Source organism: Podarcis vaucheri (genome assembly GCF_965113315.1).
Source record: "Podarcis vaucheri genome assembly, chromosome: 12".
NCBI lineage: Eukaryota > Metazoa > Chordata > Lepidosauria > Squamata > Lacertidae > Podarcis > Podarcis vaucheri.
The window spans coordinates 63,417,688-63,443,747 of NC_138750.1; the positions used below are offsets into that span (position 1 = coordinate 63,417,688).

At 50.9% G+C, this 26,060-nt stretch overlaps 1 protein-coding gene across 3 annotated transcripts; it reads right to left on the reverse strand.

Annotated features, from left to right (window-relative positions):
- Positions 1 to 1,633: 1,633 nt before the first annotated feature.
- LOC309515458 (glycine receptor subunit alpha-4) lies at positions 1,634 to 25,743 on the reverse strand. 3 transcript variants are annotated; one of them, XM_082193247.1, is made up of 9 exons: positions 25,729 to 25,743; positions 18,237 to 18,370; positions 17,169 to 17,236; positions 15,976 to 16,199; positions 15,777 to 15,859; positions 12,948 to 13,088; positions 10,093 to 10,307; positions 8,630 to 8,779; positions 1,634 to 3,419 (listed from the first exon to the last, which is right to left on the reverse strand). In XM_082193247.1, the coding sequence occupies exons 2-9, from the start codon at positions 18,313 to 18,315 to the stop codon at positions 3,123 to 3,125; spliced, it is 1,257 nt and encodes a 418-aa protein (XP_082049373.1). In that variant the 5' UTR covers positions 18,316 to 18,370; positions 25,729 to 25,743; the 3' UTR covers positions 1,634 to 3,122. The 3 variants fall into 3 exon arrangements, with proteins under 3 accessions (XP_082049373.1, XP_082049371.1, XP_082049372.1); XM_082193245.1 differs by lacking the exon at positions 25,729 to 25,743 and adding an exon at positions 25,156 to 25,255; XM_082193246.1 differs by lacking the exon at positions 25,729 to 25,743 and adding an exon at positions 23,998 to 24,194.
- Positions 25,744 to 26,060: the final 317 nt, after the last annotated feature.

A 26,060-nucleotide genomic window follows, 5' to 3' on the forward strand; every position in this document is an offset into this window, starting at 1 on the left:
AGCAAACTGGCTTGTGGTCCTTCACTCTCCACAGGGAGTCCTGCTAAGGGTATTTCAGTGGAGGAGGCGGGATATTGGGGACAGTGGCGTAGCAAGGTCAGCTGGTACCCGGTGCAGATAGGATTGGCTGCGGGTTGAGTGATGATGAGTCACCGGCTGTTTACGTCTCGCTCGAGTACAAACTGCAGAGACAGACTTAGGCAGAAAGAAACACCCCCTGCCCTTCCTTGTCCATTTGCTCTCCACTACACAGCGTCGAGTTCAGCCATGTTTTGTTGCGTTTGTTGACTGAACTAAAAAGTTTCAATATGTATTGTGTTGAATTGCTGAAGTTAATTAATTGTCAGGCGAAGTTATCAAACTCGTTTTAAATAATATTATTTTTTCCAAAAAAAAGTGTCGTGAGCCCAATTTTTTAATTTTTTAAAATTTATTTTAAAAACACGTATTTTTGCCATTTTGTCACACACACACCCCAGTGGTGACGCCTGGGGCGGCCCACACCCACCACACCCACCACACCCCCCTTCCTACGCCACTGGTTGGGGAGAATCTGTATGGTCTAAAATAAACGTATACAGTGGTATCTCGGGTTAAGTACTTAATTCGTTCCGGAGGTCTGTACTTAACCTGAAACTGTTCTTAACCTGAAGCACCACTTTATTTTATTTTATTTTTTTAATAATTTTTTTTTATTAGAGTTTCCATAATTTTTATAACAACGAAAACAAAACAAGACAATACAATAAACACAACAAACAAAAAACAGGTACAATTTCAAAATCCTATTTTCTTATAATTTACTTCCCCAACTTCCTCATACTTCCCCTTTCTGTATTCCAATTTCTAATCAATTCTTCAGCAAATCCTTCCCTTATTTTAACTTGAATTTAATCTTACTTATTCTCCTTGGCTTATCCGTTACTGCTAGTAACTGCTTATTTTCTAATCCAACATCATTTAACACTCATTAATTTTGCAATACTTCTTTAAATAGTCCTTAAATTTTTTCCAATCTTCTTCCGCTGTTTCTCTTCCCTGGTTTCGGATTCTGCACGTCATTTCTGCCAAACCCATGTAGTCAATCACCTTCATCTGCCATTCTTCCAAGGTGGGTAAACCTGAAGCACCACTTTAGCTAATGGGGCCTCCCGCTGCTGCCGCGCCGCCGGAGCACGATTTCTGTTCTCATCCTGAAGCAAAGTTCTTAACCTGAAGCACCATTTCTGGGTTAGCGGAGTCTGTAACCTGAAGCGTATGTAACCCAAGGTACCACTGTACTGAGCTCTCAAGAACTTCCCTCAACGGTCCCTAGATGTCAGTATAGGCCTAGGAGCGTTCCATTTCTTCGCTTTCCCTTATTCTCTTAAGGAGAAGTCTCCTCTGGAAAACTCATCCCATGCCAACACTGTCCCTGTTAGGTGCCAAGGGAGTGGGATTCTGAATTCCTATGCTTTTGTGTTCTCCTTCATTATGGTCTCATTCTAGCCCTGTTTTGCGGAGAGCCGAAACCTTCAGGAAACACACCCTGAGGTAACGCCCTCCCTTGCCCAGTGTCTCCAGCATATCTTTGATTACAAGGCAGACAGACCCCAGGACCCCAGGGCTGGCTCTACTTATCTTGTAAGTCACGATATGTTGCAAGTTAGAAACACATAACTCAAAACACATCCATTAACCGCTGCAAGAACAACCATTGTCAAGACATGGAAATAATTACAAATAATGGTTGATTGTGGACCAATAGTCTAATGCAATCTGGCAAACAACAGGACTGGAAAAACTGCCACAAAAATTAAAAGTAGCAAGAGGGCAAAAGAATCATGATGATTTTTATGCAATCTGATGTGACTTTATTGATTACACAAATAAAGAGGCATATGGAAGAACTGTACCCAGAGTTTACAGCACAGTCTAGCGTGCATGAAGGACATATTTTAACTTTCCCCCTACCCCTTTCCTATAAATTCCTATAAATTCTAAATGTTATTGATACAAAATTCCTCTTACTTATTGTCACTGTTACTTTGCACCATTTCATATCTCTAGTAATTGTCATATTTTTGCTATATACACTTTGACACAACCTTGTCAGAAACATTTGTCTGTGTGTTTACTGTTGTTTTAATTTTATGTAATTGTTGCATGTCATATGCTCTAATGTAAACAAAGATATATCTCAATGCAACCATGATAAACAGCTTAAAGATGAAAAGGAATAAGAACTATGTTACCCACCCCCCAAAAAAGAACTGAACTGCGTTGAATGAGGACACCCAAACATTTCTCCCATAGTCCATCCAAGCAGCAGTTAAACATTCCTAAAAAGTATAAACACACACGCAGCGAGATAGAGTTGCATTACTTGTGCCTTCCCTTTGTCTCCATCTCTGGGCAGGTTCTGGACCATCAAGGACTGACCACACCTGCCTTGTCCTTAAGGACCTTCATCTCTGCACCATGTCCCAGTCCCCCCACCCCCACCTCCTGCACCACTGCTGGTTTGGTTGGTCTTCCAGATCTATGGGTGGTGTTGGTGCTGGGGAGATGGCAGGAAGTGACGTTGCTTGCAAGACATATCCATGCTACTAATGCAGGGCAGGAGCCCAGCTGATGTAAGGACCATGCTGTGTGACTGGGAAATGCCCTGCTCAAAGATCCTCTGTTGGACCATGCTGGCTAAGTATTGGTGGGATGGTGGGTTAGATGGCAAGGAAGGCCGTGGCAGCACACTGTGCTACGGAGCTGGGAAACTGGGTCCCACTGACTCTCCCACCTCCTTGTTGGGGTGAAGGAACATCAACACAGGTCTAGGGTAGAAACTCTGGTGCCTCCAGTGGGCCTTAAAATCCCTGGGGCAGGAAGGCCAGCACTTTGAGAAACACGCCCCATCCTTAAATGCCATGGTCTGGTGGTACTGGAGGAAGAAGTGGGAGCAAGCTCTGCTTTGGGCCTTCTCGTGCCATGCACAGCTCGACAACTTTCTTGGCCAGCACTGGGAAACTTGTGTCCAGGAAACACGAAGGGCATGGGGGAGAGAGAGGTCAACATCCCAATGCTTTGCAAGACAGAATGCAGCTCCCAAGGTCCTTGTGGCTTGGCTTCCGAGTCCTGGTAAGAGCTCAGGGCGTGGCTTGGTGGACGTCCTCTGAGCGAAGCACTTTGTAGACCACCCAGTAGAAGATGTTGAAGACCAGGAAGGTGAAGGGGAAGACTGCCCGAGAGATGGTGTCGATGCGCTTGGCCCTGTCCAGGTAGCGCCTCCGGAGCATCTCGTCCTCCCTCAGGAGCGAGGTGGGAGGGGGTGGCCTGTAGATGTCAAGACTTTCCATTGCCCCACCGTCCTTCATGTGCTGCAGGCAGTGGCCCAGGCCGTAGCCCCGGAAGTAGAAGCGGCTCTCGCGGACAACCTCTTCCTCCTGGGGAAAGAGAAAGGGAGGGAGCAGCCCAGGGAGCTGGGGTCATTGCTTTGGAGGGGTAGTCACGGCTTAAAGGTTCTCCGTCTTGTCTACAGGACGGGGGGGGGGGGCTCAATGCTGCTGCATCATGGCTCAAGCCCAAAATCCTTCCCCAAGGATGGTGGCTTGAACCAGGGCGCTGAAACTAATGGGACCCAATTGCTTTCGTGGTAACGCCGGAGACATGCCACAGCAGAGCAGCTGGGATGTCTACAACAGTGTTTTTCAACCTTTTTTGGGCAAAGGCACACTTGTTTCATGAAAAAAATCACGAGGCACACCATCATTAGAAAATGTTAAAAAATTTAACTCTGTGCCTATATTGACTATATATAAAGTACTTCTCTTGAATAGGAATCAAATGAACACAAAGAAAGTATTTTATAATTACTTTATTATGAAATAGTAAGTAAACAGAAATATGAAAAATTATAAAATACTTTATTCAGTGCGCAACCTGGGCCAGTTTGGCTGAACACAAAGCTGATATTCTGGCTGGAATCGAAGAAATACACACACGTAGCTCTTCGTCAACAGCTCTCAGTCTCAGTCTTCTTCTCTCCGCTGCTGCGCACACTGTGCTCGGGCGGGAAGAAAGTCGGAAGATGATGTCCTACTGTGATAGGTCCAGGCTGGAGTCTGGACCAATTACAGCCCGGACATCGAAAAGTGGAGGGTGTCCCCCTGAGGAGCGCCAATCGGCGCCCCTGCTGATCGAGGGTGGGGTCAAAAACCCCACCCCACCCATACCCAGGACACAGTCCGGCGCCCGCCTAGTGGGCGAAAATTTGATTTTTTTTATTTTTAAATCTTTCAAATTTTTCAATTTTTCCCACGGCACACCAGGCAACATCTCGCGGCACACTAGTGTGCCGCGGAACAGTGGTTGAAAAACACTGGTCTACAAGGCAGTCAAACCAACAAGGTGTGTTTGCTAGAAAGGCATACACAGGGGAAGTTGGATCTCTACAGGAAATCCTCCCTGGGAGAGCCACTCCCACTGTCTCTAGCCAGGTAAAGGTGAGCAGCCTATATAAGCTGGTCACATCCCCGGCCTGCTCCTTCTCTGATTCCTGATCTCTGATCTCTCTCATCTCTTCAATGACTAGGGATGTAGGACATGTGCTGAGTATGAGACACAACACTTTAATCTAAACTACCATATATGTCTAACTACCTTTTAAGCCTGGTGCAGGACTGCTGCTGTGAAACTGAGTGCGTAAATCTATATTTACTAATTAGAATACTGTTTTGTGTGTTTATTGTTTTAAGGAAGAAAAAGGGGGGATACCAGGAAATCTAATCTGTGATAAATCATCCTGGATTGCTTAAATTAAAGGGCTAACACTAGTTTATCAACAGCTTTCTTATTATTATTTTCAGCAAAGGGGATGTACTCTGCTGAACTCACAAATGTGAGTAAGGAAGGATAATATCTAACAAATACAGTGGTGCCCCGCAAGACGAATGCCTCACAAGATGGAAAACCCGCTAGACAAAAGGGTTTTCCGTTTTTGAGCTGCTTCGCAAGACGAATTTCCCTATGGGCTTGCTTCGCAAGACGAAAACGTCTTGCGAGTGTTCCGATTTTTTTTCGCTTCCCCGCCTTTTTTAAAGCCGCTAATAGCCTTTTAGCCGCTAAGCCTTTAATAGCCGCTAATCCGCTAAACTGCTAATAGCGCTAATCCGCTAAGCCGCTTATAGGGTTGCTTCGCAAGACGAAAAAACCGCTAGACGAAGAGACTCGCGGAACGGATTATTTTCATCTTGCGAGGCACCACTGTATATTATCTCTTTATTTCTATACGCATCCCATGAGAGCATGCGAAGAGGGGCTGCAGCCCTCTCTATTTCCAGCTTCTATAGTGTGTGTCTGACGAAGAGCTCTGTGCCACTCAGAACGCATGCATGCCCTGATAACAGCTGCCCTTCCAGCACATCCAACCCTCTCTCCCTCTGGGCTCCTTTGGCTTCCAAGGGCTGTGTGCTGACCCCACTGCCAGCAAAAAACACCCTTTGCTCCCACACATACAGGGGGTGCTGTGCATTTGTGGGCAACACTGCAGGGTGGGATTCTCACAGGCAATGGGGAAGACGGTGCAAGGGAGGGAGGGGGAAAACACGAGGGTTGGCGTGGAGAAGGGTGTCAGGCGGAGAGCAGGAGACCTGCGGGGTGCAGTCAGGGGGTGGGGAAGGGGTGTGTGCTTGCTTTTTACCCTGGAGTTGGTGCTGCCGAATTGAGAGAGGGTCTCGCAGGTGGACTCGCTGCTGGGCGTGACCTCCAGCTGCCGTAGGGACTCCAAGCTGGGCGTCTGGCTGTTCAGACCCTTTTACAATCCAGCAGGGAGTGCAGATCAAACAGAAACAGGAGAGTGGATGACCGAGGGTTCGGCTGGCGCACAGCGACTCTGGGCGGGAGCCTGTGCAAAGGGTCTGTCCATTGATGCCCATAGGCATGGCTCGCTCTGGCTCAACAGGTCTCCTCTTAGAGAGCTTGGTTGACTACAGTCCTCTGGGTGGACTCGCACATGCACAGAACAGAGAGGGGAGACCCACCAGGTGCCTGGCCGGCCTGCCCTCTCCTCTTTGGAGGATGCCAGCAATAAGGCAGTGGGGCAGTGGGGCTTAGAGGCCCTGGTGGGTGGCCTGGAATCACAGAACCATAGTGTTGTGGAGTTGGAAGGGACCTGCCCAACCTTCTGCAATGCAGGAATCTCAACTCAAGCAGATGGCCCTCCAAGCTCTGCTTCAAAACCTCCAACGAGAGAGAGAGAGAGTTCACCACTTTCCAAGGGAGTCCGTTCCACCTAAGGACAACCCTCATTCCCAGACACACACATACACACAATGCCTCCAATGAAGGGCTCAAAATGGTGTGTGGTCTTTGAGGGCAGATTCACACAAATCAGCCATTCAGGAGCTCCCAGCTTAGGCAGGGAGGAGGAGGATGAAAGGCAAGGTTTTGTGGGAGCTTGTGGGATGGCAGCATCATTACAGGCACACACACACACACACACACACACACACACACCTTGGTAGGACCTGAACCAATGGATTCAAATGACAAGGAAGGAGATTCCATCTCAACACCAGAAGAGCCATTGAGCCATGGAATGGACTCCTTAGGGAGGTGGTGGACTCTGCTTCCTGGGAGGTTTTGAAGCAGAGCTTGGATGGCCATCAGTCAGGGATGCTTGAGCTGAGATTCCTGCATCCCTGGGGATCTCTTCCAACTCTACAATTCTATGATTCCGTCTCGGCTTGCCAAGTGTCCAGCCTTTAAGGCTGCAGATATAGAACTGGGAGGGTTTAGTCAAGGCTTGCTAACGTCTCAAAAGATGGCCATGGGCTAAGGAGGGTGAGGAGAAAGGGGCTGAGCTGGATTGCCCAGGGTCCTTCAGCATTCCTGGCCCTTCCTTGCAACTCCCAGAAATGGATGGATGCCAAATAAGCCAAGCTACGCAAATGTGCTTTCAAAAATGTGCTTTCAACATTTGCTTTTCCTGACGATTTCATTTATTAAAGTGTGGGCCTCTACAAATGAGATGGTTGCAGTGGGGGTGGGCACTGGGGCGCATGACTCAGGAAAAGGGGGGTGAGAAGAAGGGGAGAGGGGTGGAAGGAGGAAGCAGCAGCAGCAGCAACACAGTCTCACCGACACCCTCGGTGCTTCCTCTGAATTCTAGGTCTGTGCCTGGCTTTGCTGCAGCTAGAGAAGGCCATTTGCACTCTGCACCTGCTCAGAGATGCTCCCCCCAGCTGGGCAGCATCTCATCCTGCTCACAGAATCATAGAATTGTCGAATCGCAGAGTTAGAAGGGACCCTGAGGGTCATCTGGTCCACCCCTATTCAAGGCAGGAATCTCAACTAAAGCATCCATAACAGACGGCCACCCAACCTCTTCTTGCTGCTGCATCTCACTATTGAGTCGCGTTAAGCTTGGAGTCCACCAAGACCCCCTAGGTTCTTCTCACATGTACTATACTGGCAAGCCAGGTTGTCCCCCATCCTTATGTTCTTACAGCTCCATCCATTGAATGGCAGCAGCTCTCAGATCAAGCATCTTCTCCCTGTTAGTGTAGTCTAAAAACAGGCTTGAAACGATCCTTGCATAGTTTTGCCCCTAGCAACAAGTTTTATCCCAGCAACAGGTCTTCCCCAGCAACAGGGTTTCCTTAGCAACAGACCTCTCTATTAGACAGGCTCTGAATGAGAGAATTTTGGCTGTTACTCTGGCCAGACAGCTAAAGAGCAGAGAGGAGGAAGGATTCTCTGTGCATAGTTTTACTTTATTTTCCTCAGACCAGTGGTTGTAATGTTAATTTTTCAATAAATACTTTAAGCAGGACTAGAATGGGTGAGGTGTTTGTTCCCACATGGGAATTCACCAACAGATGAAGTGGGCTGAGAAAGAAGGTTCTGAATGATTTTCTGGGTGATTCAGCTGACTGAAAAGGAACCCGCAAAAGGAACAAATTGCATTGATACACCTGGCCCTCCCTGGAGAAGCCATTGGGAGCTGTACCTGTGGCCTTCTGCAGGCACAGAGCTACAGCCCTTCCCCTCAAAATAAAGATTTGTCCTCATGGTTCAGAAGGAAAGACTCCAACTAGACCTTGAGAGCTCTTGGGAGTTGGTGGCAGCGGCCAATGATAATGTTGTCAAATCAGATTCAAAACCTGTTTTGTTTTGTTTTTCTTTTGCTACAGAGACTCGGGGCAGATTTGGTGAACCTGATGAAAGAAAAACGCCTGCAAAACAGGTGGGAGGCCTTGAAATATCTTCTGGGTGCCATCTGTTTCTCAACATGCTAGTTTGAGCTACAGCCCCCTCCAAAGCCCCTGCCTCCCCACCACATCCTGGGTGACTTTCAACAAAAATTCAGCGTCAGCTGGGCAAGGAATCTGGGAGGGAGGGCAAGTGGGAGCAATCCTGCTCCATTAGGAAGGGGTTGAGCAACCCAGCAGACAGGGATGGCTCAGCTACTGCCACTTGAGAAGGGAAGCCCTGATCCTGCCCACCCCTCCCTTTCCCCAACCCAGGATCATGGCCATTGTGTCTGGGCTGGGAAGAGCAGCTGGGAATACAGCCAGCGAATCGCCCCCTTCCACCAAGAAGACAGCCAAGGTGGGGGGCGGGGCAGGTGGGGGGTGTCAATCCGCTTACTCACCATCTGCTGCCGCCGCTGCCTTCGGCGCAGGCGCATGAACTCCTTGTGCTGGCGGGAGACGAAGTTGACGGCGGCATACTCCAGCAAGGCGGCGAAGACGAAGAGGAGGCAGACAGCCATCCAGATGTCAATGGCTTTGACGTAGGAGACCTGCAAAGGAGGAAGGGAGAACGGGGTGGGCCCTCAGAAGTGGGTTGCTAGGCAGGGCCTGACTTAAAAGACTCCATCCCCCTTGCGGATCTGGTCCCCTACTCAGCAGGAGCACCCTAATGTCCCACAGTGTCTTAGAATAAAATTATCCTAGAATTGGAAGGGATCCCATGGGGCAATCTAGTCCAACCCCCTGCAATGCAGGAATCTCAGTTCAAGCATCCATGGCAAATGACGACCCAACCTCTGCTTAGAAACCTCCAGGGAAGGGCTCTCCTTTCCACTGTTGAACTGCTCTTACTGCAAGAAAGTTCTTCCTGAGGTTTAGTCAGTACCTCCTTTCTCATAACTTGAAGCCATTGGTTCCAGTCCTACCCTCCAGAGAAGGAGGAAACAAGCTTGTTCCCTCTTCCATGGGACAGCCCTTGAGATATTTGAAGACAGCTATCCAATCTCTTCTCACTCTCCTCTTTTCCAGGCAAAACATACTCAGCTCCTTCAACCGTTCCTCATAAGGCTTGGTTTCCAGACCCTTCACCATCTTGGTTGCCCTCCTCCGCACACCTTCCATCATCCTTCTTAAATTGCAAGGGGTTAGACTAGATTGCCCTCAGGGTCTCTTCCAACTCTACATCTCTAGGGTTCTATGATGAATTCTATACTGATGCACTGGAAGACTAAAGATCTGATCATCTTCAGTCAATGGACTGACAACATGACAACACTCTCAACATATGAACGGATTGCTGGTAGACATAGACTTTGAGTTTATACAGAATATAGTAGGTTTTTAATAAGCATATACGTATTAGGATAATGATACCACTTATATCTATATAATAATGTATGGAAATGTAACTGGTTATAATAATGGTATTGTCTTTTCTGCAAAAATAAAAAAATCTATGATTCTGGGAACTATGTACACTACCTTGAGAAAAGGTGGGTGGTGGATATGATGAATAAATAATAAACCTCTCCTTTTTTTCTGTCCCTGACAAAGTATCTCTGGTTATGCAATCTTGTCTTAATAGCTTCCAGAGATAAGCTGCACAGGATGGTGAAATAGAGATTTGCATTCTCAGAGAAGTGAGAAAGAGGAAGGAGCGTGGCTAAACAGAACATCCTCTCCTGCTCCTCAAAATCCACGTATGAGGCTTTGCGCTCCTTGGAGGGAAAGGTGTGGTGGGAATGCAGTAATGAAACAAATATTTGCAAGACGCCATCTTGGGGACTGGAGAGGCTCACTTGCCTCCCTCCTCGGGAGGGCGCTATTTCTCCCCTCCCCCCTCAAACCACCTGGCAGCACCAACCTTTGGCAGAGACGCCCGGGAGCCCGCGCTCTGCGTGGTCATGGTTAGCACCGTGGTGATGCCAAGGCCCACCCGGGCAGGGGCAGCATCCATGTTGATCCAAAAGGAGACCCAGGAAAGGATGACGATGAGGAGGCTGGGGATGTACATCTGGATCAGGTAGTAGCCCATCTGCCTCTCCAGGTGGAACTTCACCTCGATGCAGGTGAACTTCCCTGCAAGGGAAAAGGCAGAGCAGGCCCAGGGCTGGGTTGACGGATAAGCTAAACAAGCTACAGCTCAGGGCCCCACTCTCTTGGGGGCCCCCAAAAAATTAAAGGGGGGGGGGGGACTGGATGTACATTTCCAAAATATAAGATAAAAAACATAAAATAAAATCTACAATTATAATTTCATGTTATAGCAAGTTTCTAGAGACTAGATTATGAGTCTTTGTACACTGTGTTTCTAAAGGAAGTTTTCTTATTGCCAAATGCCAACGTGTTTGCATTATTAAGTTTGCTATGAATAAAAAATCATTTTAAGTTAGAGCTTAATAATTATTTCACTATTAATATACTTCTTCTTAATTGTATTTCACTATTAATATACTTCTTCTTAATTGCATTTCAGTTCAACAATGACTTTGATAAAATACGTATTTTGTGATGTGCAAACGGCTTGAGATGCCTATGAGGTCCATAAATGACCATATAGCATACATTCAACACAAAAAACAGCAACAATTTGTTGTTGACAAAGGACAGCTGGACATTGAAAGGGCCCCATTACCTTCTGGAGCACCTTAGGGCCTCATCAAACCTAAATCCGGTCCTGAGCGTGCCCATGAGACACTGCTGATTGGGAAAGATTACGGAAGGAGTATTTGAAATTTACAGCATGCTGTACATTGAAAGGAAACTATGTGAAAATGATGTGCCAATGATATTTGACTCCCACAAGAGTAGCAAAAATGTAGAAAAACACTACCAACCTATGTTGGAAGTGTAAAGAGAATGAAGGCACGTTCTACCACATGTGGTGGACGTGCAAAAAGGCTAGAGCGTTCTGGGAAATGATATATAATGAATTGAAAATAATGTTTAAGATAACTTTTCTTAATAAAAAAAGGAAGCTTTTTAAAATCGGCATTACAGGAGAAGAAATACCAAAGGACTTAAAAAGACTGTTTATGTATGTAAAGACAGCTGCAAGAATGCTTTTTGCCCAAAGATGGAAGTAAGAGGAAACGCCAACTAAGAAAGAGTAGATAGAGAAAATGGTGGACTACGCAGAAATGGGAAGATCAGGCACCAAGATGACAGTAAATTTAAAAAAGAATGGCATAAATTTATAGAGTATATTAAGGAACCATGTAAAAAATTAAAGACATTAGCAAGATTGATGTAGGACTTGTAATTTTTAACTGGTAAGGGATTTAATTAATTAAATTTAATTAAAGTTGGATATATGCAATTAGCTGCAGTCAAAATTTAAAAAATATATTTGAGGAAAACCAGAAGGGGGAGGAGGGAAGTCCAGGGGTTAGAGAATCCCACAAAGGTATAAATATTGCTGAATTTAAGTTTGAATGATGTTAATGATGAAAAACTGAATATATATATATATATATATATAGAGAGAGAGAGAGAGAGAGAGAGAGTGCCATATAGAGAGAGAAAGAGAGAGAGAGAGAGAGAGAGAGAGAGAGCGAGCCAATGAGACAACGCTGAGGTTACAAAGGTTGTTTGGGGGGGGGTCTTCCATGTGTCCTCCTCATAAAGAGGTTGTTCCCCTCTTTATTTCATTTATTTGTGCCATTCCTAGAATGCCCATGGACCAAGTTCCCCTGGATGGTTTGCAAAAACCAGTCAAATATGCAGATGTGATACCATCTGTCAGGGGTTCAGGAGCAGAGGCACAGGAAAGGGAGGAAACAGAGAGCGAGGGGGAGGAATCAGAAGGAAATATGAGCGAGGACAGCGGCCCGAGATCTCCGAGTCTTTCCAGTGAGTCGGAAGACTCACAGAAAGGAGCGCCAGTGCTCAGAGCAAGGGGGGGACCCAGGGGGACACCCCAGGAAGAAGGGACCAGAGGGGACTCAGAGAGCAGCAGTTGGAAATCGGGGCCAGCTTCCCCAATAGAGGGCAGTAGGGAGGAAGGGTGCCAGGTATCGGGATCCGGCGGCTCGCCGCAGGAGGGAGAGCATGAGTCAGGACTGGCCACACCTCCGTCGGGGAGTGAGGAAACGGTCAAGAGGAAGGTGGAAGGTTGGGCGCGCGCGCCAAGTTCAAATACACAGGAAGGCGGCACAGTAAGCAGCCCGGAAAGGGAGCCGGGTCCCAAAGCCCGCCGCAAGGAGGGAGAAGGGTCTGGGGGGTCAGCGTCAGAAGAGTCCAGGAAGGAAGAGACCCAGGGGGGCAGAGGGACCCAGCGAAGAAGGGAAAGACGGAAGAGGTGGAGTAAGGCTAGGGTATTAAGTTGGTGGACAGGAGGCGGAGACTCAGACGGAGCTTCGCCGGTCTAGCTTCTAAGACGTAGAGCTGCACGCTGCGGCTTGAAAATGGAAACTGTAACGCAATAAAGACTTTTATACAGCATTGCCGGCTAGCGTGGTCCTCTGTGAGCTGGGATCTGAGAGCAGCCCTGACACCATCAGTTAAAAAGACTCTGTACAAGATTGGGATCCTTAAAATTAAAAGGGGGGGGGGAAGCAGAGTCAGGAAATCAAGAAGAAAGAGGAGGAAACATCTGGGAGGTGAGATGCCCACCATTGGCACAAGCCCCGTGGCAAATGAATGGGCAGCGTTGCGGGTGGGAAGGGGCTCATTCTGTGCTGGGACTATGGAAGCATCTGGCGGAGGGAGGCTGGTTACCTGTGTTGTAAGACTTTGTGCAATAGCCCAGGTCCTTCTCATCCCGCAAAATGAACTGAGGGAGCGTCAAGCCTTCGGCCACCTGCACAGCTTCCTGCTCCTTCACCCACTCGAAGATCAGGTCGTTCATGGTGTAGCCAACTAGAAGGCAAAGGCAGCGGGTGAGGAAGGAAGGGTGAGAGGGGAGAGCATCCCAGAGTCTTCCAGCCGTCTGCACAAAGCCACAAGTGCTGTCCGGCATCCTCCCCCCTCCCCCAAACCACAAGGCCATCATAGAATGGTAGAGTTGGAAGGGACCCCTGACTCCCTGGGTGCAATGTGTATAACGGTAAAGGGGTAAAGGGACCCCTGACCATTAGGTCCAGTTGTGGACGACTCTGGGGTTGCGGCGCTCATCTCGCTTTATTGGCCGAGGGAGCCAGCGTACAGCTTCCGGGTCATGTGGCCAGCATGACTAAGCCGCTTCTGGCGAACCAGAGCAGCGCACGGAAACATCATTTACCTTCTTGCCGGAGAGGTACCTATTTATCTACTTGCACTTTGACGTGCTTTCGGACTGCTAGGTTGGCAGGAGCAGGGACTGAGCAACGGGAGCTCACCCCGTCGTGGGGATTCGAACTGCCGACCTTCTGATCGGCAAGTCCTAGGCTCTGTAGTTTAACCCACAGCGCCACCCGTGTCCCTTGTCATCTAGCTTAGTGTTTCCCAAAGCGGGTGATACCACCCCCTGGGAGGCGCTGGAACAATCCAGGGAGCGGGTAGTAGCCTCGGGTGCAAGGGGGTGGGTGTTGAATAAAGCATGAAGAAAGACGAGAAGAGAATAAAATTTTGAAAAACCATTTGTGCATGTTTCATTTGTTGTATAATGATGCTTATCAATGTAAAATAGAGTTAAAGTCAGAGTGATTATCTGCTTAGGACGTAGCTAGAAATATAGATACATAAAAAGAATGCAAATTTGTCACGGCATCTTTCTGTTTGTGCACTTAACGAAGGTAGATTTCCAGGGGGCACTGAGTATTTTTTTTTTCTGAAAAGGGGGCACTAGGCCAAATAAGCTTGGGAACCTCTGATCTAGTCCAACCCCCTGCTATGCAGGAATCTCATCTAAATCATCCATGACAGGTGGCTACCTAACCAGTGTTCAAAACTCCCATTCTAGGAGCATTTTGAGCCATGGAATTTCATTGGCGCCAGCAGTTTCTGAGCTCTGGGTGCAGCAAGTCCTGATTTCAGATTAAAACTGCAGAGCAGAAGGAAAGGAGGACCTTTTTCTGCCTCCCGACTTCCAGCTACTCTCTGAAGAAAAGACCCTCTTAAGAATATTAGGGGGGTGGGCAGGGGAAGGACTAGACCATGTGAAAAATGAAGATAATATTTTAGTTGCAGTTCATTCGTTTTCAGCTTTGTATTCTTGTTATTAAAAAAGTGCACCTAGACATTCTGTTGTTGCTTCCACAACCTCGGTTGAAGGTGCCATTGAGCTCCTAGCTTCCATGTCCCCGTTTCTAACACTGTACCCAATCTCTGCTTAGAAATCTCCAATGAACCAAAGTCCACCACCTTCTGAGAGAGTCCATTCCACTGTCAAACAACTCTCACCCTCTCTCTCTCTCTCTCTCTCTCTCTCTCTCTCTTTTAATAATATAAACAACTCTCACTCTCAGAAAGCTCTTCCTGGTGTCTTTAGTTGGAGTCTCCTTTCTTGTAACTTGAAGCCACTGGTTCAAGTCCTACCTTCCAGAGCAGGAGGAAACAAGTTTGCTCCATCTTCCATGGGACAGCCCTTTGCTCACTGCCTTTTCCTCTGCTCAGCACCAGTCACCTTCCCACCCCATAGCAAAGGGAACGCAGACCAGATCATGCTCAACTACAAGTTCCACTTGTGGGATGTGAAACACAAGAGCAGTCAAGTACAACATTCCTAGAGTGAACATGTTTACACATGGGGAGGAATGTTTGTCCAGCCAGCAGGTAAACTTCCTGTTTCCATCTGGGTTGGGACAGACTTCCTCTGCATGTGACTAGAGGTGGGCATGGCCTCACCTGTGCAGGTAACGACAAAAGCACAGGGCTGGGCAGACATCTCTCTCTTTTTGACTACATGCATTGAAGAAACAACATCTGCTTAGCCAAAGATGCTCTCTTGGCCTCCAGCCAAGGACAAAGGGCCTGTCTCCTTATGAGATAGTTTCCAGGTGTATGTTACTTTTCTAAGCAAAGTCTGCCTTCTGGGATCCTATTGTGAACGGAATGATGTGTGAGTAAAGCTTTTTATACTTTTATAGAAGACTGTGACATGTCTTATCTTTTATGAGGGAATAAGGGGAAAATACCAGAACAGTTATTATAGAGGCTTTAGCGAGCCTGAGCAAACACATCTGCTGCGAGTTTTAAAAAGGGGGAATGTTATTCTGCTAAATTGTGAACAGACAATATATCCTCTTCTGCATCCCTGAACATTCCCACACCACTGTCCTCCCTTGCTGGTTGGGATACATGTTCCCTGCCCCAGGGGCTATTGCCTTTCCCCTTGACCTGCTCCTCCAACTCCGCCACTCAAGGCATCATTGCTTTCTGAGAAGCACCAGAGCTGCTTTGACATGGACTCTTCCACTGCCAGAGTCTGCTGGACCTTCCAGAACCTCAACAATGACTTTGGGGAGCCACCCTGGACTCAGCTGGCAGTCCTTCCACTGCCCATCTGCTGGCCACTCCGTGCAGCTCACTGGCAACAATTTGGGGCAGCAGCCTTCCTCCTTGCTTCCAAACAGGCGTGGCCCCTGTCCTGCACCTGGCACCGCAAAAAGGTTTTTCCCTGGTACTCACAACTCTCCAGTTGCATCGTACAGGTCTGGATGTCCATTGGGAAGTTCTTGAGGTCCATGGGGCAGGACAGGATTAGTGTCAGCCTAGGAGGGAAGGGGAGAGAAAGGAGGGGGTCAGGGGGGAAAGGGGTCTGTGTCGGGCCCTGCCCTGCTTCTGAGTGGCAGCAGGGAGAGCCCATGCCAGTCGCCGCTGGCCCCACCTGATGCTGTAGAGCACGTTGCCATTCTTGAAGATGCGCAGGAGCTTGTTGTCGGTGGTGACCTCGTGGAAGTTGGCGCCCTTCTCATTGGCAAAGAACAAATCCGGCTTCCAGATGGAGTCCAGCATGGATGGGTCGAGGTCCAGGGAGTCGTCAGGGTATTCCCGGTAGGCCAGGCGGGGGTCGTTCCACTGCTGCCTCAGGAAGACGTTGACGCGGTAGTCCTTGAGAGCAGAGAGGAGCCGTCACACGCGGGGGCAAGCCACATGACACAGGCATGCACCTGCACACACACACACACATGCACCCATGTGCAGTGTTGGTTCAGGGGCTCTGGTATCCTGGCCCGGGAGTGAGCAAGGAAGGTGGGAGGTGGGAATAAGGAAGCAAGCGAGCAAGCAAGCTGGGAAGAGATTTGGAGAAAGCCTCTGGAACTCCTGCACATCAATGGCTATTGATGTAGGCTACGCTCTCCCTGCATAGTTGGGGGCAGGAATAATAATAATAATAATAATAAAATAATAATAATACCAAGTGAAACATCGCTTCCTTGTTCTCAGTGCTAACTGGACACGATCCTGCTAATGACTTTGGATACCAGTTGCTGGAAACCACAGGAGGGGAGAATCAATGCTGTAGAGTTGGAAGGGACCTGGGGGTCATCCAGTCCACCCCCTGGGAGAGAGTTCTTATGATCATAGTATCCTACTTGCAGGCTTCCCACAGGTTTCTTGTTAGCCACTGTGCCCATCATAGCTCAGTCGGTAGGGCCTGAGACTCAGAATCTCAGGGTTGTGGGTTCAAGACCCGCACTGGGCAAAAGATTCGTGCACTGCAGAGGGTTGGACTAGATGACCCTCGTGGTCCCTTCCAACTCTGTAATTCTATGATAGACTAAGACCCGTATAAATAAGGGTGCCGGACTAGGAGGGACATGGGCTTGATCCAGCTACAGGGTTATTTGTGTGTTCTTATGCTCAAGCCCCAAGGCTCTTCTCTGCCTTCTTCCCAATTGTCCTCATCACCTGAACCTCCACCTTTCCCACCACTTTCCTCTCCCTGCCCCCCATCAACCTCCAAGGGAACAGCAGCCACACAGAGGCAAGCACAACCCCCAGGGATCGCTGCCCAGCCAGCCCCAGGGCGGAGGAGGACCCTTGTGGTTGGGGCAAGGCAAGCAGTCACAGTCTCACCATGGTTGTTTCGGTGACCGAACCAAAACTGTTGATGAAGATGTTGCATGTCACGTTGACGGGCGGGCCTGTAAGCCAATGGGAAAGCACAGGTGAGTTGACAAGGTTCCAGGGCGCAACTCAAAGCCGCCTTCGACCAAGTCAAAGCATTGGTCCACCTGGAGGAGACACCTGCCTTATACAGGTCACTTGTTTTTCCAATGATCCCAGGACACGTGTGAGAGGATGTGCAGCCAAATCACAAATGCATGATTCCTAGATAGTCACAAACAGGGGACATGATGATGGCATAGCCTCTAAACTTTTGTGGCAGGAAGAACAATAGAAACTTAATATTTACTTCTTCCTGTCTCTGCACACTTTTCTCCTGCCTGCAATGGGGTAGGTTGTCTGTAAGCTGTCCTCCAGAAAGCACACTCCATTTTGCACTAGACTATGGGCGTTTGTAATATTTAAGGATTACCGCCTGTCTGATTTTCATCACCATACTTGTTGAATCCTGGCAAGACTTTTGATGTGAGTAAACCTTATATTTTCTTGTTTTACTAAATAGCCTAAGAGTGATTTCTTTGTTAAGAGGGAAATATGAACAGGAGCAGATAATCCAAGACTGCCTAGAGCATCCTTGGATATCATAATTGCTCTAGAAGGTCGTGCAACCTTATCCTAACAGCTTCTAGAGATAAGCTGTGCACAGATGGTGATTTTAACTCTGCTAAAAAATGAGTATTTACATTCTCACAGAAGTGAGAAAGAGAAAGGATAATGACTAAATAAAATATCCTCTCCTACTCATCTAAATCTATCCAACACCAGTCGTCTTGCAATATAATTCCCAGGGACGACACTCCCCCATTTCCACCCAGGAAAGGGCTCTCTTGTCTTCTAGTGTCTCTCTTTTTGTGTGGGGAAGGGCTTTGCATCCCTGGCTATCTTTCAAACTTTCAGCCTCCAATATTCTTGCACATGGAGTGACCTTCAGCACTGGAGGGATGTGTATGATGTCCTGGATTTGGCAGCCCTGATGGGGAAACGTTGCGAAAGCATGTGAGCAAAGTCCTCCTTTACCTTTGAAATTAGGTCTGATGCGGGCATCGTACCCCGATGTCCGGCCCATGAGCTTGTCCAGGAAATCAGAGGGAGACATCGGTTGTGGGAGACTCCGTGAGGCAGATTTCGCTTCTCCTTTCCCTGACACCAGTCTGGGAGGAAGAGAGGGAGGTGTCAGTGTGGGAATGTTCTGGGGTGCAGGAGAGGATATATTGTGAGATTATATCCTAATCCAACAAGTTCCCAAAATATCAGCAGAGTTTATGACATTCCCCTTTAAGTTCGCAACGGTAACGTCTGCACAGGTTCGCTAGAACCTCTATAATAATTACGCTGGTAATTTCCCCTTTGTTCCCTCTTAAAATGCAAGACACAACACAGTCTTCATAAAGGTATAAAAGAGGTTACTCATGTTCTGTATCACAATATGATCCCAGAAGGCAGACAGGCTTCAAAAGGTAAAATACATTTAGAATCTATCTTATAGGAAGATAGTCCTTATCTCCTCTCTTGGCTGGGAGCCAAGAGGGCATCCTTAGATGTTGCTTCCTCGAAGGAAGATGGCAGAGATGGCTGCCTGCCCTGTGCTTTTACCGTTACCTGCACAGGTGAGGCCACACCCACCTCTGGTCACATGCAGAGGAAGTCTGTTCCAGGAAGTTTACCTGCTTGCTGGACAGACATCCCTCCCCATGTTCTAACATGTACACTCTAGGAATGTTGTCATTGAATGCTCCTGTGTTTTACATTCCACAGTCAGCAGGCTGAACCCCACTTTTCTACACACACACACCACTGCTAGAAATAGGAGCTGGCATCATCTGGGCTGCCTGTCGCCATTCAGCCCTGCTGGGTTTAGGTGCCTCAACACGCAGAGGTAGAAGGCAGCAGTGTGGTACAGTGGGTAGCGCATCAGACTAGGACCTGAGAGAGAGTTCGAATCCCCATTCAGCCATGAAGTTCACAAGGTATGGCCAGTCACTGCCTCTCATCCTACTTTGCAGAGTTGTTGTGATGGCTCAATGAGGACAAAGAGAGCTTTGTATGCCACCTTCAGCTCCTTGAAAAGGTGGGACATGATTTTGATGCATAAAATAAATAGTCTAACCTCTTGGTGCCACTCAAGCTACTCCCTCTGTCCCCTCTGTGAGAGACGGGACCCCCGCTGTGCCATGACAGAGGGATGGCAGAGCCATATATATCATCTTACCTTCCTGGGCACATGTTCTCTTTTTCAGCACTTTCCCCCAAGCCAGAAATGTGAGAACATCTGCTAAACCTGAGCTCCAAACTCAGACTCCACCTTAAGCTAGACTTAAGCAAGTCTTTGTAACTGAATTACCTAAGCCTGCCTGAACAAAGCTGCTGCATCTGTTACTCTTCAAGAAGTATTCTGAGTGAGGAAATGTTATTTTTTCCCCTTTTACAAGACTGTGTGATTGTTGTTTTAAGGGGGAGAAAAGGGGAAAATATACCAGGAGAACCCAGTTTGTCTTAAGCATTCTGGATTGCTTAAACTAAAAGGCTAAAACTAAACTATCTAAGCTTCCCTTTTTAAGCTGCAAAAGGATGGCACTCTGCTGAGCTCACAGATGTGAGGAAGGAAGGATAATATCTAATAATTAGATCCTAGCATCTCTTCACATCCCAACAGCAGGGCAGAGAGAGTTATCCAGAGGGCCAAAGGTTTCCCCTTTGCTGCCAGTCTGCGCCCAGCTTGCATCTCGCCTGCAAGGCTTTGTGCTGGCTCTCCCCATGGAACAAGGGGTGCTTCCCCAGAGCTCTGCTCAGAATTAGGATGGTCATTAAGCAAATTAAGGAAACCAGCGCTGCAAAAACTGGTCATGGCAGCCTTGGCAGCCTTTACAGGGAGATGCCATTTTCCTCCTCCTCCAGTTCCTCAAGGTCTTTGTGCAGCTGCCAGGGCAAGAGCAGACCTTTCCACTCCCCAAGGGAGTTTGCTGTCACTCCTGGGGGTTTGCTGCTCTCTGCCCGCTCCCTGTCCCTCCCCAGGCAAGAGGGCACTGCAGTCTCTCTCTGTCACCCGCCCACCTTCCTCTGAGTGTGCTCAGCCTCAGTGGCGTAGCGTGGGTTGTCAGCACCCGGGGCAAGGGAAGTAATTTGCGCCCCCTAACCCTAACCCCCAGATGTTGCGCCCGGTGCGGCCGGCCCCCCTGCACCCCCCACGCTACGCCACTGCTCAGCCTGCAGAGGCCTCTTCCCAGCCGTGCTTGAAAGGGGCAGGCAGGCACTGCCCCCCACCTCCCCCCAGACAAATAGGATGTTGATTAGTTTTTCAATGGACCTGTTTAAAAGATTTTGTAAATTGTTCTTCTTCCTGAAGGAACATCTCCACCCCCATCATTCTGCCCGGACACTGAGGTCCAGCTCCGAGGGCCTTCTGGCGGTTCCCTCACTGTGAGAAGCGAGGTTACAGGGAACCAGGCAGAGGGCCTTCTCAGTGGTGGCGCCCGCCCTGTGGAACACCCTCCCATCAGATGTCAAAGAGAAGAACAACTACCAGACTTTTAGAAGACATCGGAAGGCAGCCCTGTTTCGGGAAGCTTTTAATGTTTAATAGGTTATTGTACTTTAACATTCTGTTGGAAGCTGCTCAGAGTGGCTGGGTAAACCCAGCCAGATAGGCAGGGCTTAAATAAATTATTATTATTATTATTATTATTATTATTATTATTATTATTATTATTTGTTTTCATTACTTTGCTCCCCACTCTTGGGAGTGGGGAGAATTCAGCTGTAGAGAGGGCTATAGATTCTGCGAATAAGTCAATCATATTTCCCCTCTTTGGCCAGCTGCTGCACCCCTCCATGTGCACCCCTCCATTTGTCAACTCCGAGGAGCCCAGGCTCTGCCTGTCCCTAAGCAGGGGCAGAGGAAGGGGGCGCTGGGGGCGGTTCACCCCAGGTGTCATCACTGAAGGGGAGTGACATTCGGCACACCGTGATTCCCAGGCCTACCTCGAGCCGTCAGGGGAAGGGGTGGAGATGCGCCGCCTTGCCAGCGGCCTTCCCCACCTTCCCCCTTCGTTTTGACAGCTGGGGGAGGCTTTGGAGTTGTGGGCCGGCGTCGCGCCATTGCCCCTCGCTTCCGGGCTGCTTGGGGGGGGGAGCCTCCCCATAGCTGTTAAAAGGAAGAGGGAAGGGAAGAAGGGCGCTGGCAAAGCGGCATGGCTCCCCCCCCCCCCGCCAGGAAGCAGCCCACCATGGACAGCTCGCTCCACCCCCCATGGGCATCTCTCCCCCTGGGACACTCACCCCACCCCCATGGCATGTGCACCGCTCCGGGCGCTACAGCAGCTAGCTCTGCCTCTGTCCCTAAGGCCAGTCTCTCAGTCCCCCCCCCCGCCAATCATAGAGTTAGAAGGGACCCTGGGGGTCATCGAGTCCAACCCCCCTGCAATGCAGGGATAAATATGCAGCCGTCCCAGTGGCGTAGCGTGGGTTGTCAGCACCCGGGGCAAGGCAAGTAATTTGCGCCCCCTAACCCGTGGATTTGCGCCCCCTAACCCTAACCCCCAGATGCTGCGCCCGGTGCGGCCGGCCCCCCCCCTGCACCCCCCACGCTACGCCACTGAGCCGTCCCAAACGAGGATCAGAGACGCAACCTTGGCGTTATCATCGCCGCGCTGCAACCAACCGACCTATCCACACGTCTCCCAAATGCCCCCTTCCCCGAGAGCTGCCCGAGGATTTGCTGTCGATTCCCCGCGTGAAAATGCTCGCCCATTAAAAGGAAGGGAGCTCCCGGGAAAGGGGTCGCTGGCTAGACTGGAAAAGCACTTTGCAAGACGCTACCTTGTTAAAAGACGCAAAAGAGGCTCCGCAGATCCTGGGAGGCCAAATAATTTTAACAAGCCCAGCAGCTCCTCTGCAAGGTCAGCAAAGCGAGCGCTGCGGGAGGTCAGCAGCGCTTGCATCCAACTCATCATTCGCTCGCCGAGGCCCCTGCAGAATCCGGAGTGGAACAGGCCCCCCCTGGAGGTTTTGGACTGTGGCAAGAACAGCTCCCCTCCCCTCCCTCTGGGGTGCTGAAAGATCTGGAGTAACTTACAAGCCAACTGAGGCTTCGGCCGCATGTAGAATATACATTCTCCTCTCTCTTTCTGCATCAAGACATGGCATCTAAATAAGCGCAACAAGCAAAACTATCTGAGCTGGATGCGTCTCCAGTGACCCTGCTCCGTTACTGGGCCAGTGCTGCCTGGAAAGGCTGGTGGCCCCCCTGGCAGAAGTTGGGTGGGTGAGTCCTTGTAGGCCAGGACCCCTGCATGCCTGGGTGGGGGAGAGCTGTACCATTCTGGACTGAGCAGGAAGGATCAGAAAACAGCGACAGGAAGTGTGGACCATTTGCTGCCTAGCTGCGCAGTGCCTGGGGTCTCTCTCAAGCCCTCGAGGATCTGCAGAAGTGGGGGTCCCATTTCCGTCCAGGCCTTTCCCTTTTGACCCAGTCTGAGGACAGGAGCGTCTGCCGCCAGTCCAGTTGAGAAGCACGCAAGGGGCTAAGGGCTTCGGTTCTTGGTATCCGTGCATCTCCAGGCGTAAAGGCGAACAACTGTGTTAGCAGCACCGAAGTGACATCCCCAGGACGCAAGACCTGACCAGTGTTTGGAGGTCCTGGGCTGCCCCTGTAACAAGACCCCTCTCTGGGCCTCACTGATGGGGTCCAAAGGAGAGCAACAGCTGGGCTGCAGGAGGGACTGGAAGGAAGCGTACAAGGCACCACCCGACCCCCTTAGGGACTCCACCCTTGTTCTGTGTAGGGTTTCCTCCTCATCCTTTTCTTCTCCCAAAGATATCCCGCAAGGCAGCGGATGTTTATGATCAGAGTTTTCCTTCTCCCAGATAGGCTCCCTTTCCAGGTGGCCGAGCCCCACCTGCCCCTCATTCCCCCCTAGACCACCTGCAGAAACCGCCTTCTTGACCATTGGACCCACTCTTGGTCTCGTCCGCTCAATCGGCCGGAGTCTGTCTTTGCATGCAGGGGAAGTCCCTGACTACTGAGGGATGGAGACCCATCGGCTACCTTCACCTGATTTAGCTTCAGTGCCTTCAGGCAAACCTGATACCACTCCCAGTGGACACAGCGGGCAGGAGATGCTGCGCTGCGGAGCCGAGGGACAGAGGGAGCGAGGATTCCTGGAAGAGCTGAGAGAACGCCTGCTGCCTGTGCCCACCCAGATGGATGTGCCTTTGCACAAGCAAGATGTCCCCTGCCCTTCACTCCAAACCCACCTGGAAGAGGATCCCGAGGCAACAGCCAAGCCCCATATCAGGCAGTCCCACAGAGCCAGGAAATCTGGCCGGCTGCTCTCAACCCCTACAGTAGCCGCAGGGCCTTCCTGGGGGTAGCCCCACACTCATTGGAATGCAAGAACTGCACCATAGCTTGGGAAAGATTTGGGTTATCTTCAGTGCACCCCTCCATGAGGGTGGTGGAGCAGCTTAGCTGGGGTCTCTCTGTGTGTTGCACTCGTGAGGAGGTCTGAACTCCCAGATCTCAGTGTCGCTGGCAGGCCGCCTCTCCCCCAAACCTCGAGCTTTAAGTCCAGACAACGGGCAGAGGTTGCTCCCGATCAAAAATAACCTCCTTGGCTATTCCCACACTTCACAACTGCACTGTCCGTGTGCGTGTGTAGAAATGGTTGCTATGTTAGAGACAGCTGGAGAATTTGCAGAGCGGAACAAGCCCAGACTGCGGGGGGGGGCGGGGGGTTGCTCCTGACCTCCCTGCAGGCTTTTAGGCTCCCCAAGCGCTTACCTGGAGACCCGAGGCTGACATGAGGGGATCTGAAATATTCACCGGGTGCTGGAGTCCCGAAAACATCTACGAGGCTCTTACACTACAGAACACTTAAAGGAGTTTTTCCCCAGCGCTGCTCTCCCCACAGCTGGAATGCCTGTGGGGCGATGCTGGGACCTCCCAGCGCAAAACGGATGAGGAACATGGATCTTCTTGCAAGCCCCACATCCCACCCCGAGGACCCTGCTGCTGCTGGCACCCCTGCGTTCCCCTAAACCCAAGAAGGCTGTCAGTTCCTCTTAGGAGTACTCGCCCTGCCAGAGCATACAGTACCCCCACCCCAATGCCCATCCCACCCGGGGGCGCTTCGTTGCTGGAGTGGCCTCTCTGCCCCCCCCCCGCCCTGTGCCCGGAGAAATGTTGCTTGCTCGGACCCTGGAGAGAACCAGGCCTAGTAGCTCAGGTGAAAGGACTTCCTTCTCCTTCAGACCCCTCCCCGAGCCTTGCCTGAGAGCTAAGCGCCCCCCCCTCCGCCCCCGCCGCCGCATCTGCGCCCAGATTGCCAGCGCCAGTCTCTGAGGGGGATCCGGTCCCCAGAGCCTTCGTGCCCAGCAAAGGGCATTCTCCCCCTGGCAGCGAAAAGCGGCTGGTGCTAAAATTCTCCCCCGAGAAGGACCAAGAGGCCTCGCTGGGTCGGGATAGGACCAGCCTCGCTCCTTCCCTCCCTGCCGGGCTTCACACAACCCGCCACCCCCGCAGTCCGAGCGCAAGCAAGAAGCCCCCCCCCCCCCACCTCCACAAGATCCAAGCAGATCTGGAAGCGAGGTGGGGGCTGGGACTGTGGAGATCTGCGGGCTAAGCTGGTGGTGAAGGAGAGGGGGGGAGACCCCCTCGGGATTTCTTTGCAGGGCTTAGGCTCCAAAGCCGGCTCGGGAGGGGAAGCAGCTGCGGGAACGAAGGAAAAGAGGGAAAGGGAGGCGGGGGCGCGGCTGCCTGGCACTTGATTTGAGCCCCCGAACCGGTTTCGAGCGCCAGCTCTCAGCCCCGGCGCCGAGAACGCGCCGCCACCTGGAAAATACCGGCGCGCCTCTGAGCACGTGCAAAGTGCCCCTTCCCTGCAGCTGCAGCCCCGACCGGAGACGCTCCCCGTCCCGCCCCCGCCCCCCCCCGTCTCACCTGAGCAGCACGCCGAGCAGGAGGTGGGAGACGACGGGCCCTCGCATCCCTCGGCCGCGCGGCGTCCCCCGCCGGCGGCGGGGAAGGCGGGCGGGCGGCGAGGCTGGCGGTGGCGGCGGCGCCCCAGCCCGAGGAGACGCGCGCGCATGTCCCGCCGCTGCTCCGCGGCTCCGTCCGGCAGCGGCAGTGGCAACGGCGGCGGCGGCAGCGCCGCATGGAGGCGCCTCGACGGCCGAGCGACGGCCAGCGCCTCAGTCCTGCCCGCCGCTGGCTTCCTCCGCCCGTAGCCCCGAGCCTGGCAGAGACGCTCCCGCTCGCTTCGGCCCGCCCTCCAGCGGGGAGGGCGCTGCCCAACCCACGCAAGGACAGCCCCGACGGCGCGGCGCGGCGCTCTGCTGCCGCTCCCCGAAACCAGATCCGCCGCCGCCGCCGTCGCCTTTTTTCCCTCCAAGCTTAACCTTCTCGGGCGCGCGAAAAAGGAGCCGCAGAGCTTGTGCAGAGCGCGCGCCGACGGAGAGAAAGGTCTGCGCCGTCGGAGCGCTTCTCCCGTCTGAAGGGTTACTCTCTGCTCACCAGAAACTGTGGTGTCGGCGCAGCGCGGCTGGTTCTGGATGCCCCAAATCCTCGCAGGGGAAGGGTGGGCTCCCCGCCCCTTCCCCTGTCCGCGACGTCGGATCGCCTCTCTCCCTCGCCCCCAATTCAGCTCTTCCCTTCTTTTTGGCTTTCTGTTCTGTGAGGTTGCTGGCGCCGAAGGGTTTTGCTCACCGGACACTCCCCCCACACACACCGCTTTCGGGAAGTTCTCCCCAGAAGTGAACCCCCCACGGAGAGCCGACTCCAGCCGGACTCCTGCGTCCCCAAGAGGCAGCTTAGTCGAGATCTGGCCTGGTCAGCCTGTGGCCAGA